At 48.9% G+C, this 19048-nt stretch overlaps 1 protein-coding gene across 1 annotated transcript in view; it reads right to left on the bottom strand.

The window, feature by feature from the left end:
* Positions 1-1169: 1169 nt before the first annotated feature.
* Htt (huntingtin) overlaps positions 1170-19048 on the bottom strand; it is a 140844-nt gene continuing 122965 nt past the window's right edge. Inside the window, exons 58-67 of the mRNA XM_036201098.1 lie at positions 17237-17367; positions 16962-17091; positions 15461-15616; positions 11815-12005; positions 9670-9784; positions 9339-9552; positions 8837-8942; positions 7775-7937; positions 7434-7594; positions 1170-4982 (exon numbers count right to left, since the gene is read on the bottom strand). Coding sequence (XP_036056991.1) covers positions 4769-4982; positions 7434-7594; positions 7775-7937; positions 8837-8942; positions 9339-9552; positions 9670-9784; positions 11815-12005; positions 15461-15616; positions 16962-17091; positions 17237-17367 — 1581 coding nt within the window. The 3' untranslated portion in view covers positions 1170-4768. The remainder of the gene's footprint in view (positions 4983-7433; positions 7595-7774; positions 7938-8836; positions 8943-9338; positions 9553-9669; positions 9785-11814; positions 12006-15460; positions 15617-16961; positions 17092-17236; positions 17368-19048) is intronic.

The raw sequence follows: 19048 nt of genomic DNA, 5'->3' as shown, positions 1-19048 counted from the left end.
GCTCCAGAGAACCTGGAACCTACTCCATGGCACACATACTCACCCTGGCTTCCTCATCCAACACAGTATTAGGCTTCCTTCTTTAAGAAACTCCTTCAGAATGTTTTTGGGAAAGTTGGAAACAAACACCAACCACAATGAAAGGCAGGACGGGGGGGATCTCAAGTCTTGTGCTCCTATATTCCCCAGGCAAAGGGGGGGGAGGGCAAGACTTGCTCTGGTGAGGAGGGGTGCTCTGCTGTGGTGGCTAGAATACCATGCTGCAGACATCCCAGGGAGGCTTACCTCATCCTTTCTGAAAATACCACCTATGCCTGTTAGGGAAGGGCGCTTCATTTCTCTGGTGACCCAAACTCAATTAAGGGCAAGGTCACCATAGTGCCAGAGGGCTGCTGAGTCAGACTCAGAGTTGAAGCGACACCCACACCATCAAATGCTTGAGCTACTAAGGCTCCAGAGTGATCCTACCACTGACTTCAGTGTCCGCTGGCCTGAGGGACCAAGCAGACAACTGCCTCTCAACTGGAACTTGATGGGCCTTCAGGAAGTGTTTAACAAACAGCCCCTTTCCCTGCAGGCTGGTAAATAACATGCCTGCACTTCAGGCTCAGCCCAGATACAAGGGAAGGGACCTGGTAAGATGGACGCTTCACAAGCTACACAGGATACGGTAGGCACTGCAGACACAGCAGCCAGCCTAGGACAAAGGTGGGAAGACCAGCTGTTTTGAGAGGGGTGGAGTGGTTCCACCTGGACCAGGAGTACGACCAGAAAGAAGGGTTGGAGACTATATGACTCCAAAGCCAAACTGTGTGTCCTAATGTGAGGATGGAGCCTTACCACTCCGCTAGTACCCTGGAGCAACGTGTGGAAGCTGAAATAGTATCTAGGACCTCGCACAATGGTTTAAAATGCCAATAACGATCAGAACTTGGCACACTGTACCTCCCAGACAAGGAAGACCACTTCAGTAGGGTTGTGAATACCCCTAGGCCTGGTCCCCACTCCAGGCACCTAGGTTCATTCCATACCTAGTGTTGCCCGACCTTTATAGTGCCAAGGCAGCTTGCTGAGCGGTATCCTTGCCCACTGGAGATGAGCAGGATGCTTTCCTCAAATGCTAGAAAGGAGATTCTTAGAAGTAAAGCAAGGCTCAGACAGTAACAATGGGTAGTTTAATTGCCTCTTTAATTCAAATGTACAATATCTGCGATTTAAAACTTTTAAATATACATTTCATGTCAGTCCTTCCTCTTGGAAATGGACAGCCAAGTCTGGGCTGGGCTCCGGGCACACCCATCACAGCCCTCCTTCCCAGTGGAGCCTGTGACACACAGGAGCCCCTAGAACGCAGCCAAACCTCTGCAGACAGGTCTCTGCCACCATCACCTTACACCCAACTTGTGGCAGAGGGTGTTTCCGGAAACACTGAGGGAAGCAGTTCCTTTGAACTAACGCGTGACAAGCACAGAGGGGTCGCCCTGAACCTTCGGATCATCTTGAGTTGTCACACTGCTCAGTGTGGGTTCTTCTTTCCTGGAAGCTCCAGACCCATGGAGGGACAGTTCTCTTCCAACCTGTGACAATCCTGAGCCCCCACCCAGCCTCAGCAGCTCTTAGTGCCTTCGGCTCCCATAGACCAACCCCCAGAAGACAGCTTCCTGCCTGCGCTGGCAGCAGCTATGACCTTAGTGCTCAGTGTTGACGGAAGGAGGGTGTAAACCCAGGTGACAGTGTGTGGGGAAGGAGGCTCACAGGCGGCGAGAAGAGACGGTGTCTGCAGCCCCACAGAGGGAGGCTGTGAGCCACGCTATTGCTGTGTAAGACCCACCCTCTGGGCCGAAAGCAGAGCTGCCTCACTTACAAGGTGCTTTGCGGCAGGGTCAGTGCCTTCTCTGGCACTACATTCCACAGGCTGGAGGTGGGGCCCCTCTAGCTCTCCCCTCTTGAAGGGCACATGTGCAGTCAAGAATGAGTGACTAATAAAGAGCACTTGGCAGTTGCAGAGTCACCTACATGTCAAGGGGGGCAGCAGTGGGAAGGAGGCACATTTTGGAGAAGAAACATGCTGAAGTGCATTGCCAAATAGTTCTACCCTGGTTTCATTAAAATCTTTCCTGACAGTACCAGCAGGAAAACAACATCCCACCTCTTGCCCCTAAAATCCCACAATCAAAATAACATTTTAAAATAAAGTTTAGAAGTCCACACATTTTGAGGAATTTGATAAAACGTCTTGTCCCTCTTGCAGCCAGTAGGGGGCAGTATCGCCAGTGGGACTTTAATGAGCTACGGCCTTTTTTTTTTTTTTTTTTTTTTTTTTTTTTTTTTAAATTTTAAATTGAGTCCCATTCTCAGATGCTAGAGTCACAAAGCTGACTGTATGTGGCAGGTCCAAAAAAGGCAGCTTTCAGGAAGAATGGTCAGGCATCTTACATATGTCTTGAGAAGTGTGTGCATGTGCATGTGCATGTGTGTGTGTACACAAATACAACTCTGGGTATACACACACACAAATGCATGTCTGCCTGTGCCTGGGTGCACCTCTAGGCTGTGGCGCCTATCAGAAGAGAACAGCCTTGTGGCAGAGACTGTTCTAGTCTCATATTAAGAACTGTTTCTGATCATACTGTGAACAAGAGACCAACTGAACTCCAGGTTGAACTCACTGATATGAATCCCCAGGGGAATAGCTCCAGATTTTACGTTCATTTTTTCTTATAAACGTCTACAGTAAGCAGTAATCAGGCCTGCAACATGACCATCTCAGAGCTGTTGGGCCAACCTGGGGGTGTGGCAGCAGCAATCCATGAACTTCCATGTGGCCCCCAAGCACTTCTAGTGGGAAAGTCTAGGGTAAGAAGTGGGAGCCCTAAGTCAGCAAAGGGGCACTGGTGACTTTTTCATTAAAATTCAGTAGCTTCCCTCTTGAAAGATCTGATCCACACCCACTGTTCATGCTTCCATGACACCAAGATAGTCTGGGGTGGCCTCTGCCAGGGCATACGGAAAAAGAACCAGGCCAGGCGTGCGTGAGGCTCCCCATGCCCTGTGGATAGTAGGAGCCTTGCATCCCAGCTGCCTTTCAAGTGTCATGATGGGAAGACAGAGGAGCCCAAGGACTCAAGGCAGCACTCCGTGGACTGAAGCACAGTTAATTAATCTGAGAGGCTACAAGCTCTTTCCTCTTGTGTAGCCTAGAGACAGATCCAAGTGACCTCTTTCCCCACTCTACATGGACATGCCTTAGCTGAGCAGCAGAGAACCTACCCTGTCATATAGCCAAACAGAGCTCCCAAACCAAGCCAGGAAATGAGAGCAGCCCATGTTCAGGGCTAACTTTCATTAACATGACCTGGCTACTCTGGGCCTGGGCCTTGGGAAGAAGAGGCGGCTCTGACAAGTATGGGAGGCTGTCCCCAGGCCACAGGCTGACCTGATACTGAACCTTCCCTCCAGTCCTCTGGGCTCTGATATGCACAGGTCTATACTCTCCTGGGCTGACAGAAGGCAAGATGGGAAGGGGCTAAAAAAAAAAAAAGGGGGGGGGGGGGGGGGGGGGGCTGGGTCCATTCTTAACAGTTGCTAGGATATCAAGCTTTCCTTTGACCAAGAGAAACTGAGACAAACCATCAAATCACAGCTCAGAGACACCTTTGGGGTTATCAGACCAGCACTCCTCAGGTCCCCACCATGCAGAAGATAGAAAGGGACAGCATCCACTATGGCTAGTCGGTTCCTGGACAGGCTACAGCCCAGGTCAGCCGGGACCAGAGATGAGGTTATTGGGGTAACCTCTATGGGTGCAACAGAGGCTGTTTCTGGCTAGGCTGAGGGACTAGGAGACTGCATTGTCACTGTTGAGTAGACAGCTTGACAGTCATGCCTGAGGAGGGGGTGCTGCATCAAGGCAGGCCTTGTACAACCATAACAGTGGAAAGCAGCTTTCCTCAGGCCCTCAGCTGGGCCACAGGTGGGATTCTCAGGGCAGTCGACATGAACACCTCTCTGTGCTGGTTGAAAGTGATGCATAAGAAAAGGGAGATGTGTGAGGTGCAAGTGCCATCAAGTGTTGGGCTACACAAGGGACCTGCCTGACTAGACTGAGTAGCTACAGGATAGGGAGCAGTGGCCAGAAGGTCCATCCACTTCCACAAACTAAATCACATGCAGCACAGGCCTTGCAAGTCACACACTTTACACGGGCATAAAAAGTTACATTAAAATTAATCTCTTTACTGATATAATTAAATTTTAACTCCTGAGAAGAAAACAGAGAAAGGGAAAACGACGCTGGACACCTGGCAGCCCAGTTCCCAGCCCCCACACACCACTCATTGTGTCCAGACACTGGTGTGGCAGGTACACCCTGCTGGGGAAATTCAGGTGGGAGCTCTCTAGCCCAGTGGGACAGGAGGGCTCAGAACCATCTGGCAAGAGCTAGAACTTCCGCTCCACACACCAGGGCAGCTGCAACCTGGCAACCATGGCCAGGGGAACACTAGGAAAAAGACAAACGCCTGGTCAGCCCAGCACTGCCACCAGTTGCAGTGAGGTCAGGACCCAGGACTCAGGCTCAACCCCAACATAGTGCAGGTTCCCTGCATAGCCCACAATGCAAAGCACTCCTGCCAGTGCTTGGCTGTCCACTTGACACAAGTGGACAGCCTGCGTGACCAAGGCAGCCCAGCAGAAGCCTGGCACAGGCTCCTGGAGGCTCTGGCCCCAGCAGCTGCCTCCTCTCAGCCTCTCGTACCACAGGTACTACTCAGCAGGTGGTGACCTTGTGGACATTTCGCAAACAAGCCAGCAGCCGGTGGTACGGACTTCCTGGTGCCGCTACCACCTCAAACACAGACTGGAAAGCCCTGCGGTCGAATTCCTCCTCTATCTGGTGTCTGTAGAAGTCTGTGGCAACCAGGCAGAAAAGGTTCACATCCACCTGCTCCAGCTTGCCCATCCTGCTGATGACGTGTGGAAGGCTGGCAGAAGAGTTAAGGGGGAACAGGAGCAAGGGTAGGAAGACAGCCTCCCCAAAAGGATCCCTTCCTAAGTCCAGCAACAGGCCCAGGAAGGATCGAGGGCAACCAGAACAGAGGGCAGCCTAGGCACATCAGTAGCAGCTGCTGTTTGCAACCCTCTCCCAGCTGCAGTCTATCTGCCCAGGAGGGCAGGGGTGGGAAGGTGGAGAGGCCCAGAAAGTGGGAGCCCTGCAGTGCAGTGCGGAGAGGGTGCTGGTTCCCAGTGCTCTGTGCAGCAGCACTTACCTGCGCTGGGCTCCCCACAGTGCTAGTGGCTGGTGTTCCTGCTCACACTGCTCCAGTGCAGGGAGGGTAGAGCTAGCACCCTGCCTCAAGGCTTTCCCAGCACTTGGGATGAGGCTGTGCTGTCACCACCAAGACAACTTTGCTGCTCAGTAGCTCTCGTTGTCTACTGTGGGGGAGGCTGCCAAAAGAGGAACTCCTGGCAGCAGTGTTGGGGCGGGAACTACAGCTTTATTTATGACTTTCCCCAGGAGGGTGACCATGGCATAAAGATGAGAGCTAATGAGAAGCAGCCCCAAGAAAAGCTCAGGGGGGACAGAGCATGCCACAGGACACGGCAGCCGCAGGGCCAGCGGCTGGCCTGAGTTGCCCTGCCTCCCCCTGTGCTTCCCTCCTAGCCTTCAGCAGTGGCCCTCCCACCACAAACCCACCACTGGGCAGCCCCCGGATTGGCAAATGGCTACACCTTCTGTTTTGTGTCCCTGTCAAGTTTTATATCTTTAGGTGCCAGTGGCCCTAGAGCAGCAGGTGGCCCACCAGGAAGCAAAGCTCCTATGTGTGAATCTCAGATAAGCAAGTCCCCGAGAGCCTCACCCCAGAATGTCTCCTGCTACTGCTGTGTCTCTGCATGTCTGCCACTGCCCTTTTTCTCTGGTATCTGGCATGGTGTGAATGGGCATGGGGAGATCCCCACAGCCCTTAATGTAGTCTTGGAAATATCCTGTTCTATTAGGCACTTTGACCTGTGGAGTATTATGAAGGTGATTTCCTCCTAAGCTGTACTGTTTAACGGAAGCAATGATTTATACAATAATAGTGTCAGTTTAAATAGAATTTTGATGATTGAGAGTTTTTAATAAACATAGTAAGGGATTATGATAGAGGTTAGTTTAGTGGAAAAGTTAACATAGGTAAAGGTAGGATAAGATGTTGTCCCCCTGCCTCTGATAAAGCAGAGGCTGCAGAGGATAAAAAATAAAACAAGGAAATGTCACACAGCTAGAACACATGAGTTTCTGTGGAGGAGCTATATAGACTGTGGCTTAGGTTAATGATTAAGAAAAACAATTGAGTCCCAGTAGCCTAGCTAGCTCAAACTCTTTTAACCTTAATTTTGGGAGATGTATTCACAGGTTTTGGAGTGCATCATAGCTGAATGGCAATGATTTAAGGTTAGATTGAGATGTTTTTGTGAATAGCTTTGAGGTGAAAAACCCAAGGAAACAATCTAAAGTTTAGAAAGACCCAAACCTGAGTGAGGGACTCGTTAAGGTCAGGGAACAAGAACAAAGCAGCCCAACTATTATTATTAGCTGGTGTGCCTTTCTTGCTAGGATTGGTTGATGATCAAAGATGATAAATTCCTGGTGCCCATTTCTACGCTCAGTTTCCTGATACATTAAAAAAAAAAAAAATGTTGATAAGTGGGTATGCACCCTGAGTAGAGATGACTGATGGTTTTTCATATATAAAAGTTTAGGTTTGTAATTCTTTCAAGATTCCTTATAAGATTACTTGTGAGATAAGTAATAAAATGATTGCCTTGATCCTTTCTTTGAAACCACAAAATGCAGCCTGCTAGCAAAAGAACTGGCTGAGAAAAATATCCTGCTTGCTCACACTCTGTTAATTTATAACGTGTTACTTAGATGTGAATGTATGGATTCTCGGGATGATTTGTTTAATCAGGTAAGGGTAATGGGAAACATGTTTTTACCTGTATTCATTATAATCATTCACTTGAAAAATAGAATGTAACTACAATGTAACTTTTATATAGCCCAACACATTTTGTTGGGATATATAAGCTGTAAAGGAAAAATAAAGAAAAGAGATAAGAGAGAGAACAGAGAAAGACCCTAAGAGTGTGTTTTTTCCAGCCTCAGAGAGTTAAGTTTAGCCCTCTTGTTGGCCTAGAGAATTAAGTTTTACTCCCTCAGATAGAAAAGTCAAGGTGACTGATAGTCCACCAGCTCTGTAGTCTCTCTCTCAGGCCCTGAGCTGCTGGAGGCTGGTCCTCACTGCAGCAATATTTGGGGAAGGGTAATATTTGCTACCTGTGGGGTTCTGTAGAGTTCAGTCTCAAAACATTCAATGAAACCTGATGCTAAGAGAATAAGGAAGGGCTGGTGGAGACTGAAATATGGCCAAAGACGCATAGAAGGATACATCGCTGAAACCCATGGGCTGGTAGATGCGCTGACAAGGAAACAGGAGAGGCTCCACATGGCCATGGCAACTGGAGTTCTTTGTGTGAAGTTGGACAGGGACAGCATGACCCAGTCCCTAACCATGGATGACTGCCCAGCACTGTGCAGAGTCTGAAAAACCTGGGGAGGAGAGAGTCCTAAGCACAGGGTCAGGCTGTGGGGTGGGGTTGGGGGACTAGGGCACAGCTGCCACCCACCTCACAGGCTGAATCTAGCCTGATGGCAGGCCTACCAGAAGTGTGGGATTGGTTCCACTTTCATCCCCCTGCTCTGTCTTGTCCCACACATGGACACCCTCACCTTGTATACCACAGTGGCCATGAACTGTGGGTATGGCTGCTGGTTGGACAGAAACTCTCCAATGACTTTGTTCATGACATCTTGAGGTGGGAAGAAGTCGTCGAGGAACTGAGGCAGGATCCTTGCCACAACCCTGGCTTCACAGGGAAACCCCTTGCGGATCCTGTAAGGAGGGGAGCTGATCTGAGTTTCACCCTGGTTCCTGCTCTCTCAGTCCTGCCCACAGAATATGGACTGAAGCTCAGAGGCCCTTGACCCACAGGGATGCTCCAAGTGGGGCTCAGACCACAATTAGGGTATGAGCTTTAAAAGCCAAAGGTGACACCCAGGCATTTCTTTTGATGCCCTGACTGATTTGAGCACAGGGTGATCTTTGCCACAATGAGGAGAACAATGCGGGGTTGTAGGAAGGCCCCTGTAAAGGAATAGCAGGAATAGGGTAGGGTGGTGACATTACAGAAGAGACTTTCCACAGCAAAATGCTCTAAGAACTTTTCACTGCTACATGTCCTAATATCAGAGCACTACTGTCAATCAGGAGCTTTTTGTTTTTGTTTTTTTCTATCAATCAAGGACCCCTATCTATGTTCCTGTTGATTCTTCTCTCAACATTCAACACTTGCCCTTAGCCACATCCTGAAAGAGATCTGACCTATAACTACCCCACGGATGCACACACAACTATGGTGTTCAGCTGAGAAGCACACAAGTGACTCCGACACTTGGCAGTATCTCTGCCCAACCAAGGGTGCCTTCCTGTGGATGTGGCCGGAGCCCTACCACAGCATTTCGGCACACTCCCAGGAGTGTTTATTTCCTTAGAAGTGGACTGTGGGATTCATGAGGGCAGTGGTGTGGCTGTAGTGGGCATGGGCCCAGCTGTCCCTGAGTCTGGCTACATGTGGTGCTCTGTGAATATACATGCACTGGAAAAATGGCCACAAGATGCATTTTCAAGTTTAAGAGGATAAACAAATAAACAGAGAGGCAACTGCTCTGGCTTTGGCTCTAGGATAGTCCATGACTACTGAGGTTAGAGGGGCGCTGTGCTACGTTTCTTACCTATCAAAGAGAACAGATACCCGCTCCATAGCAACAATCACAGACTCGCTGTCAGGAGTAGCAGGGCTGGGGTCAGAGGCTCTACCTGGGCTGGCTTTTTCTTTTCCTGAAACAGAAACACTCAGAAGGCTATAGGATTGAAACCCAAGAGTCTTGAAATCAGCAGTCAGTGGCTCATATAGGTCTTGACCAGATAGGCAAAGACCCTTCAAAAGCAGGTGATTAAAGTCCCCAGCAAGGTAGGACCCCGCTCAACTTTCTTACAACTCTCAGGAATGCATAGGTCAGAGGCAGCTCTGATACCTATACATGGTGGTGTCATGTGAGCTGCCTTGTGTCCTAGAATTTCTAGAAAGGTGACAGGGCTAGTTTAGGGCCACACTAAGGCTGCCACACCATGAGGTCTGGCTTGTGTCCCTCAGTATGTTCTTGCTTCACTTCCTAGAAGCTAGGCCAGGCACAGTGGCACTGGGGGAGTCTATGACATTTACAACTTGCTCACCTGTGTACATGCAGGTGAGCATCAGGCCTAGGGCTGCCATGGCCCGGTGTGGGCTTTGTACATTCACTCTGTCCACGCTTAGCTTGACCAAAGACTCTGTATCTAACCGAGAGAGCTGCTCAGACAGTAGGAGACGCTCCAGACCCCGGAGGGCACAGTGGTAAATGATGGAGGGGGTGGACTCCTCGCTTCCAGACAGCATCACTCCACACATCTAGACAAGAAGAAAGGCTTGTTCTTATCCTCCTCAATCAAAAGCACAATGACCCACTGGTTCAATCCACAAGGAAACCTGCCTGTGTCCAATAGAACCCATCCAGAACCCTCTCACCTGTATCACAGACGCTGAAAATTCTGGCCCCACATCCAGAGGGTAGTTTTCCATCAGATAGAATGCAGTGGCGCACATCACCAGCACGTGCTGCTGGCTGTGAATGTTCACGCAGCTGAGGATGGGAGACAGTAATCATACCCAGTCACATACAGCAGCCCCTGGCTGTCTGCAGTGGGGACATTTTTAAAGCATATCCATCCATATCTATTGAGTATAGAGTCCTGGGCCATGCCAGCTTCTCCAGGCCTTTTCACCTGGTTGGCCTAGTGATTACACTGTTTCCAGAGCCGCAGTCTCAGCTTGGCATGCCATCCCAATGCTGTACCTCTTCATACACCACTTCACACTTCCTGCAGAGTCTTCATGTTCAAGATGCTTCCTTAGGGTGTCTGTTTGCTCCATGTGTGGCATGTGCCAACTTGTGACACTCTACCTCATGGGATCTCTAGTTGGTACCCACTGCCAGTGGCAATAGTAGGGACCTGGCTAGCATATGAGTTAGACCAATGCCACCATAAACAAAGGAGCCACACACCCTTCTACCCTTTCAGATGTGTTCAAATGACACTGTCGCTCCTAGGAACTGGCCACCGCTTTTGTATGTTACATGGGACCCTTTGCCCAAAGCACTGAGCAAGGTCTACTGTTTGGTTCCATGGTTAACCATAAAGGAATCCTCTTGGGGTCAGGGTGAGCAAATTTGTATTCCATATCCCAGGAAGCAATTCTTGTTATGTAAATAAGAGCATTTCTGTGGCATCAGGTTGCAAGTAACTTTGATTAGCTGTACAAATCTACCATTCTGTGGCTGTAGTCGGGTAAAGGGGAAACCATGTTTTCTTCCTAGGGAATGCTTTTGGAGTTTGGTAGAAACTAGGACCTGTGTATACCTCATCTGTGCTATCACTCTCCTGCTGTGGGATAATCTTTTTGTATACTGTGAAGATGTGTCTCTGCCAAGACGCCTTCTGACTTGTTTAATAAAGAGCTGGATGGGAAAATAAACAAACAAACAAAGGAGCCACACACCCTTCTACCCTTTCAGATGTGTTCAAATGACACTGTCGCTCCTAGGAACTGGCCACCGCTTTTGTATGTTACATGGGATCCTTTGCCCAAAGCACTGAGCAAGCTCTACTTATTATCTGACTGGGTACTGTAAGCTCCTCATACCTGCCCCAGTCCCCTATGCTCTCTTCATTCCTCAGCAGACTGTGCTTTCACATAACCTGCCAAATCTGCTCCAGGCCAGGGTCTGGAATCTCAGGACAATGGGTGGCTGTTTGCTTACCTTGCACACATGGAAGCCACTATGCAGCAAGGACCACAGGGAACAAAGCGCCTTCCTACGAGCCACTATCTCTGTCCCAGCTCAACTTGCCCCTGCCTGTTGGGTCCCAGAAATGTACTTCTGCTTGCCTGTCAGATGCTGCCTCCTCACAGCAGCTACATCTGTCAGCCTAAGACCTCACCATCTCCAAACCTTCCACTTAACTTTACTCTCCAATTCTCAATCAACAATCCTGTCACAGAACAGCTGGCTTTTCCTCCAAGTCCCTTCTCACCTAACTCATGTCCCAGGTGTGCTCCATCAGATCACAGCACCTTCCTCTGCTTCTAAAATAGAGCTGTGAGGGCTCAACTTGTTTTCGAAAGGACCAGCATGGAAGGCATCTTTAGGCGGAGGTAGAGATGAGAGCAGGAATAAAGGGCCTCACAGGAAACATGGGGCTGACCAGAAGCCTGGAAAGAGGAGGCTAAGCTGCTGTCCACATCAGTGTGCCCGGTGCCGTAGGAGAGGGATGCAAAGGAAGGACTTTTCTTCTTGCTAGAGAAATCCAAGAAAGCTTCTGACATACACTTGTGCCCTAAAAAAGGTACCCTCCTGGTTCCCTGCCTGTCACCTACCAGGACCCGACGCACACACTGTGTTACTGCTTTTGAAAGAACATCTCATCTGTAGCCCTGGCTGGTTTCAAGCTTATGCTGATTTTCTTGTCTCTCAAATGCTGGGATTAAAAGCATGGGCTACCATGCCAGTTCTAGCATATACTTTGAAGGTCAAACAGGACTTCTTTGTTTGGTTTTGATACTGTTAAGAGCACACCAAAGCCGGCAGCCCACCCAGCCATCCCCACTCACTGAGCTATTCCTCTGAGGTTGGACAGCAGGTAGTCACTAACAACTGGGATGAGCTGCTTTGCAGTGTCATCCAGGAGGTCACACTCCAACACGTAGAGGATGCCATGCAGGGCTCCGATCTGGCTGGGGAGGTGGCTGCTCCTGAGTGTGCTCTCCAGTAGGCGGCTGACTGGTTCTGCCACAGTTTTGTCCTGGATACAAGCACAGACATGAGTTGCTGGAGACAGACCGATGGCTGACTGCCAATGGCCTGTTTCCCTGAAGCTGAAAGAGCCTGGCCGTAGTCCAACAGACAGCAGAGTCCACACAGGGGCTGAAATCCATGCAGGAGAGGTTGGTGTAAGTGCTGGTCAATCTAAACACCTGAATTTGAGAGCAGGTTTACCTTAGGTAGAAAATGTGGTTTATGCTCATACTTGCTTCTCCTTTTGGAGATGTAGTATGTGCTGGGCAGAGGGTGCTCCTGTAACCTGCCTCTACTGACAACCCTGGATTCTGAGCTCTGCTGCCCTGTGTGGTCTACTCCGTGTCTACCTACTGGATGGATGGGTTGTGTTCTGTATGACTATTGTGGAGCAGTATTCATGCCTGGTTTTCTAGGCCTTGCCCAGGAACCTTCTCCTTCAGCTGATTTTGCCTGGTGTTTCTCCTCGCTGTAAGGAACCTTGGTCCGGCCTCTCATAGCAGAGCTTGTTGGTAGTTGTGAAGCGGATATTAATTTGTGCCATGGTGTCGTTTTCTCTGGGTATTCTAAATGTGGCAGCTGAATTTTCGCCTAGACACCCAGCATACACGGGACTCCTTCAGCAGTCTTCACTGCTGTTGTGTGATGCAACCCAGCGGGCACTTCAGGGGCTGACTGTGTCCTACCAGACACCCTACCAGGAAAGGCTGGCTGAGGACTCATTTGTCTCATGACAGAAGAGGCCATCTCGTTGCTGGGCGGTGGTGGCACATACCTTTAACCCCAGCACTTGGGAGACAGAGGCAGAGGCAGAGGCAGAGGCAGAGGCAGAGGCAGAGGCAGAGGCAGGCGGATCTCTGAGTTCAAGGCTAGCCTGGTCTACAGACTGAGTTCCAGGACGGCCAGAGCTATCACAGAGAAACCTTGTCTCAAAAAATCAAACAAACAAACAAACCAAAAACAAAGAAAAGGCCACCCAACCCTCTCCAGGGGAGTCTGTATTTAATGGTCTTGGGCTATAGAAGGGTGACAGTCTTTGCCGGTTGTTTCCTTCTCATTTCCTTCTCTGGGTGTCCCCACAAAGTCATATGTCCTTCCTAAGGATAGTACAACCTAAGGCCTCTGATCACACTTCTGCAAGCTAAGACCAGGATATGTTGTTGAAGGCTGCAGATCTAACAGCAAAAAACAGTGACAGTATGGATGTATGTTGTGGAACACTATCCTCTGGACATGACATAGTCATGCCATCTTAAAATAAGATGAGCTGGATTCACACAAGACTCTCACAAGTACAGAACCATGTTCTCTCATAGCAGGGGTAGCTAAGGACCGAAACCTGAAACTCAGCATACTGCATATAATCCTGTCCCAGCTGCACTTGGTCTTGCTTGGGAAGAAGGCTAATTGAAGAGGGAGAAGAATGCTGTCTCCATTAACGCAGCTTTCGGGGTGTATTACCCATGCCATGGTAGGAGTTTTAGTATGTAGCTGTTTTGAAGTCACTCAGCTCCAGTAAGTAAGCCCTCACCCATGCTGCTATGAGGAAAGCCAATCAATACACTGGTTTACAAGCTGGACTAGGACCATCAGTGGCCTATCTGAGGTGAATAGACCTTTGCTCAGGTTTCCCCAGGAGAAGCAATGTAGCAGTACAACACCATCTGTCACAACAGAGGACAGGCTAAAAGCCTCTCAGAAGACAATCGCCTTCAAGGAAGGCGCCTGAGTATACAGAGCTGGGAACTGGAGCCATTCACCATTCTGCCTGGGGTTGTTCTTTAAAAATCACCATTATTTGCCTGATGCATTTGATTTACATTTTGCCTGAGGAACCTGGGCCTGAGCACAAAACCACAGTTACAAGGAAAGTCAAGCCACTGAAGCCCCCCCATGAAGGAAAATGGACCTCCCACAAGGACACAGGCCTGACAGCACCCAGAAGATGCCTGCTTTGAAGAGTGTGCTCACACAGGGGGACTAAGTGCTCATTGTTCCTGTTCTCTGGATGAGGCTAAGTCATCAGCATGGCCCAGGCTATGGCCACCCATGCTGTATACCTGCTCTAGCGTTCTCTAGGTTGAGCAACAACTGATTCTATAGCAGAGCAGTAAGCAGAGGTTGGAGCTGTGCTCCGCCATGACCTGTGTGCTGCTGCTGCTGCTTTGTCAGGCTGCACATGGTTGGACAGGCAGGTGAGAGAGGTCATCAGGGACTTGTGGCTGCAGTGATAACAGCAAGGCATCCACACTACCCTGCCAGTAGCCCCAACTACCTCACACATAGCAGCCACTCATGTGTCTACTGAACAAGTAAGTTTCTTTCTTTAAAAGTTACCTTCATTTTTGTATGTGGTATGTGTGTAAGTATCCACCTGTTAAATACACATGTGCATTATGGGAACCTGTGGAGGCCAGAAGAGGGTGTTGTTTGTGAGCTGGCAATGTGGGTGCTAGGAACGAACTCAGGTATTCTGCAAGAGCACCAAGGGTTCTTAACCACTGAGCCATCTCTCTAGCCCAAGTCCCTATTGTTATCACAAAAATGGATTCCAGGAAACATATTAAAAACATGATGATAATTTTTAACATTTAACGATAACATTTTAACATAATTTAAAAACATGATACTAATTTAACATTAAGTGACAGGGCAAAAGGGCTTGTGCCAACAGTCTACAGTCACTTTCCTTTACTGGCCATGCTGATGCACTCCAATATGCACCAACAAGATGTGTGTATCTGATGTATTTTCTATGAGAATCACCTAATACGTAGTTAGGAAAGGCAAAACCAAGTAGTACTAGCTAAATTCTGATAAGCCAGCAGCAGAATAATGAGGAATGCTGATGAGTGGGAGAATCTAGGTATGAAGTACACATCAGGCATCCCCAGAGCACCTTGATTTGGGATTTCCCAGTCCATATCTGTTGTTTATAAATTACCCTGTCTAGGGTGTTATGTGACAGCAGTACAATTGGACCCAGACAATCATGATGTGAAGGATAGATATCTATATTTCCCAAAGTTTCATGCAAGCTTACTGTGACAAAGGGTCACCAGGGAAGACTGCAGGCCAAGGGACACAGTGGGATCCAGACCCTATTAGACCCAAGTGACAGACTGGCAGAAGCAAGGCACAGTTCAAGTATGTGTGCTGTCCCAGTGCCTTTAGACCTTTTGTCCTGTAGAGGTACCTACGATAATGGCGTAGAGGCCAAGGGGCACAGGTTCTCCAACCATGTTCACCACAAAACATCTCAGTCCCCTATGGGAATGGTCTCAACAGGCACTGAGTTCTTTTACTGACCAGAGCTGTGGTTCACATGTGCCAAGGAGCTTGGCCTGGGACAGGCCTTTGAAGTAAAGATGCAGGCAGCACATTTGACCAACACCAGGTCCCACAGCAGAGAAGTCCCAATGGCTTCAATGGGGGGCAGCCTCTGCACTCCCTCTCACTCACCATACCAAGGACAGCAGCTGCCTTACAAGTGGCAGGCACTAGGTACTGAATGAGGATCTCATCTTCTGAAGGGTGCACTCTCCGTAGCTCTGTCAGCGTTAGATACATCATTTCAAACTGGGTGCGTTCAGTGAACAAGTCTGACACCACGAGAAGCTGGGGAGATGAAGATCAGAACAAGGAATGTAAGAAATGTAGCCTAAAATGCAGTGGGTGGCAAGGCTAGTCGATGGGAGAATAATAGGGGAATCCTCAGTCCTGATTAGAGAGACTTAAAACACAGAGTGTAAAAGCGGCCGCAGAGTATCATGTTAAAAATGCCTTTGCATGCACACTCCAGAGGAGCTTGGATCACAGGAGTGATCATTTTCAGGCAATGTCCATCAATCCAGGGCCAGGCCCTCAAAACTCCTAGGAGAGAGATGTGGGCAATCATTTCTCTGTTATCACTATTACTTTTATTTAACATCATTGAGTGTGTGTATTTGCATGTGTATAAATGCCGGTGTGCGCAAACCACAGCATGTGTGTAGAAGCCAGGGAACAACTCTTGGGAGTCAGTTCTCTCCTTTTACTGTGAGTTCAGAGGATCAAACTCAGGCTGTCAGATCTGCACAGAAGCCACTTTACCTGCTGAGACAGCTGGCTAGCCCCAATATCACTAATCTACTATATATGTATTTGCTTTTTATTTATTTTTATGTGAATGGGTGTTTTGCCTGCATGTATGCTGGTGTACTATGTGTGTGCTGTGCCCGGAGAGGCCAGAAGAGGGTCTCAGATCCCCTGGAACTTGAGTTACAGGTGGTTGTGAGCCCCATGTGGGTTCTGGGAACAGAACCTGGGTCCTGCAGAGAAACAACTAGTGCTCGTAACTATTGCTCTCTCCAGCTCCCACCATCACTTTTAAAGACCTAGTGACTATTTAGAGCCTTTCAGTTTTTATCTCCAGCCTTGTCAATACTGATAGATGCCACTCATAAGTAAATACCCTGTTTGGGGCTGTAACTGAAGAGCACTGCAGTACCATGAGACTGCTTATCTGACTATCTACTTAACTAAGAAGAGTAATTCTAGGAGTCCACAGTTGTTTGTCACCACCCAGGAAGAGACAGACAGACAGACAAGGTGGGCTTTTGGAACTATGACAGCAACTGGCATACTACACACTGGTGCTACATTTGAGAGCATCTGCCTGCTCTGGATCTGAAAAGGAAAATCTGCCCTGTCACCAACTTCAGACACTCTGCCCCTCCATACCTGGGAGGCTGCAGGAGTTCCTTTACAGGTTCTGAGACATTACAGACCAGAGAGTGTGTGTGTGGGGTGTGTGTGCGCACGCGTGCACACATATGCATTTATGTATATGGTATCTATCAAGTGCATATAGGTGCTATGGTATTTGTGTAATGTGTCTGTGGAGTGTATTTAGTACATGTGTGTGCGTGTAGTATGTGCATGTGTGTCCATGGTGAGGGGAAAGAGGGGAAGGCAAACTTACAGATCGAACCACTTCACTGATGAGGATGACAGGGGTCTTTCTGGCTGCACTGGATGGCAGGATCCAGCGGCTGTACAATTCAAGCAGAAACTGCGAACAGGAGTGAATATCAACCCCAGCACGGTGTTTTCTGCAGAGTGTGAAACATGGATATTTTCCCCATACACAGATGAGAGGTTCACCTCAAGAAGGACCCCAAACATATCAAATGACTGAGAAAAAACTTCAAATTGCTTATTGGAAAAAAAAAAAAAAAAAAAAAAGCCTGTATAAACCTGGAATTGACTGGAGATACAGGTGGTGACGTTGGTGCAGGGACATCCGCCTCTTCCTCTTCCTCTTCATCCCATTCCTCCTCTCTCAGGGGTGTGATGTTGTTCCCTAGCCACACAGAGTGTATGGACACCTGCCACAGAAGCAGGCACCAGCGTTAAGGACATTCTTGAGGCCTTGTTGAGTTCTTGTTGGGCAGGTACAAGCCAGTCCCCCTAGCCTGAGCACATATGGCCACTGTAATGATCCATCCCATTCAGACCCTATGTTACTGTCAGAGGAGGCCTGGGTAGGCAGGCGAGGGCTAAACTGTTGGCAGAAAACTCTGACCTTAGGTTTAAGGCCTGAATGAGTGCCTGGAAAGGGCATGAGGTAAAAGAGGCTCCAAAAAGTGACACTACAGTCCCTGTAGAAAGGGACCACACATGGATTTTACCAACCTGGTCCCATTCATTTGTCTGAGCTGCTTGCTTAGAGAAATTTCTCCAAGGAAGCAGAAGGGGGCGTGTTTGTTTTTAGGAAGGTGTAAGGGGCAGCCATGAGCCCCAAGGCCCCAATGCAGCTCCAGATGAAGTGGACGTGTTTGTTTTAGGAAGGTGTAAGGGGCAGCCATGAGCCCCAAGGCCCCAATGCAGCTCCAGATGAAGTGGACGTGTTTGTTTTAGGAAGGTGTAAGGGGCAGCCATGAGCCCCAAGGCCCCAATGCAGCTCCAGATGAAGTGGATGTGTTTGTTTTAGGAAGGTGTAAGGGGCAGCCATGAGCCCCAAGGCACCAATGCAGCTCCAGATGAAGTGGACGTGTTTGTTTTAGGAAGGTGTAAGGGGCAGCCATGAGCCCCAAGGCCCCAATGCAGCTCCAGATGAAGTGGCTTTTGCACTCTCAGTATGAACAGTGACCCCCCTTCGAAGGCTCCTCTACAAACCCTCTCGCTTGTCCTTTATGACCTCAGACACCTTCAGTGAGGGCAAGCTGAGAATTGTGAATGAATTCTAGGTGCCAGTGTTCTCCACACCTAGCTCCTTCTACTATCTCTTCCCTGCAAATGGAAAGCGGGAGTCTGCCCAGTAGCTTTTTGTTTTGGATATCTGGAAGGTATTCCAGGCAAGGCAAGGCTGGAACTATACTTTGGCCCCACATAGTCCTACTATATTCAGCTTGCAGACACTGGAGCTGTACTCAGGTACTGAAGGAAACAGTTAGATGAGTGTGACAGAGCCAGAAGGGATAGTGTGACCACAGAGCCAGGGACACGGACCTAGAAGACGGTCATGGACCCAGGGCCCAGGCATCTTGTTCATCACCTCATCTTTAGAAACACTCCATGAAAAGCACGTCACATTCTAACCATCACTGTGACTTATCTTAGGGCAGAATTTTCTCTGCAAAGGTAGGAAGGAACAGAGGGTTTGTCTAGAAAAGCAGCGGGTACCATAGCTCCCTGACCCTGCAGTCAGCAGCTGTCAACTACCCTTAGGGCTCTTACTAAGTGTAATGTTCAACTGCCTGCTGCCTGCTAAGCTGTGCACTCAGCTGCCCTCTGGACCGGCCGCCAGGAAGCTTTCAGTGCTTCATCTGCCTGAGCAGCTCTCAGCTGACTCCATTCTGTCCTCCCTGACTGGTCATGCTTCTTGGCTCTCTCCTGTGTCACATCATTCCACTGTTTTATACACATCTGCACGCTTATATGCAATATATTTAAATATAGAATAATGTATGTAAATAAACTTTCCTCTGAATGTGGTATGTGGCTCAAGCCTGAGGACAGACAAGGCTGGTTATAATTTCAGCCTATAGTCCTCATAGGAGGAAATGG

This window comes from Onychomys torridus, chromosome 10, assembly GCF_903995425.1.
Source record: "Onychomys torridus chromosome 10, mOncTor1.1, whole genome shotgun sequence".
Taxonomy (NCBI): domain Eukaryota; kingdom Metazoa; phylum Chordata; class Mammalia; order Rodentia; family Cricetidae; genus Onychomys; species Onychomys torridus.
The sequence above is the reverse complement of the archived record's forward strand: the minus strand, read 5'-3'. Positions and strand labels throughout refer to the sequence as shown.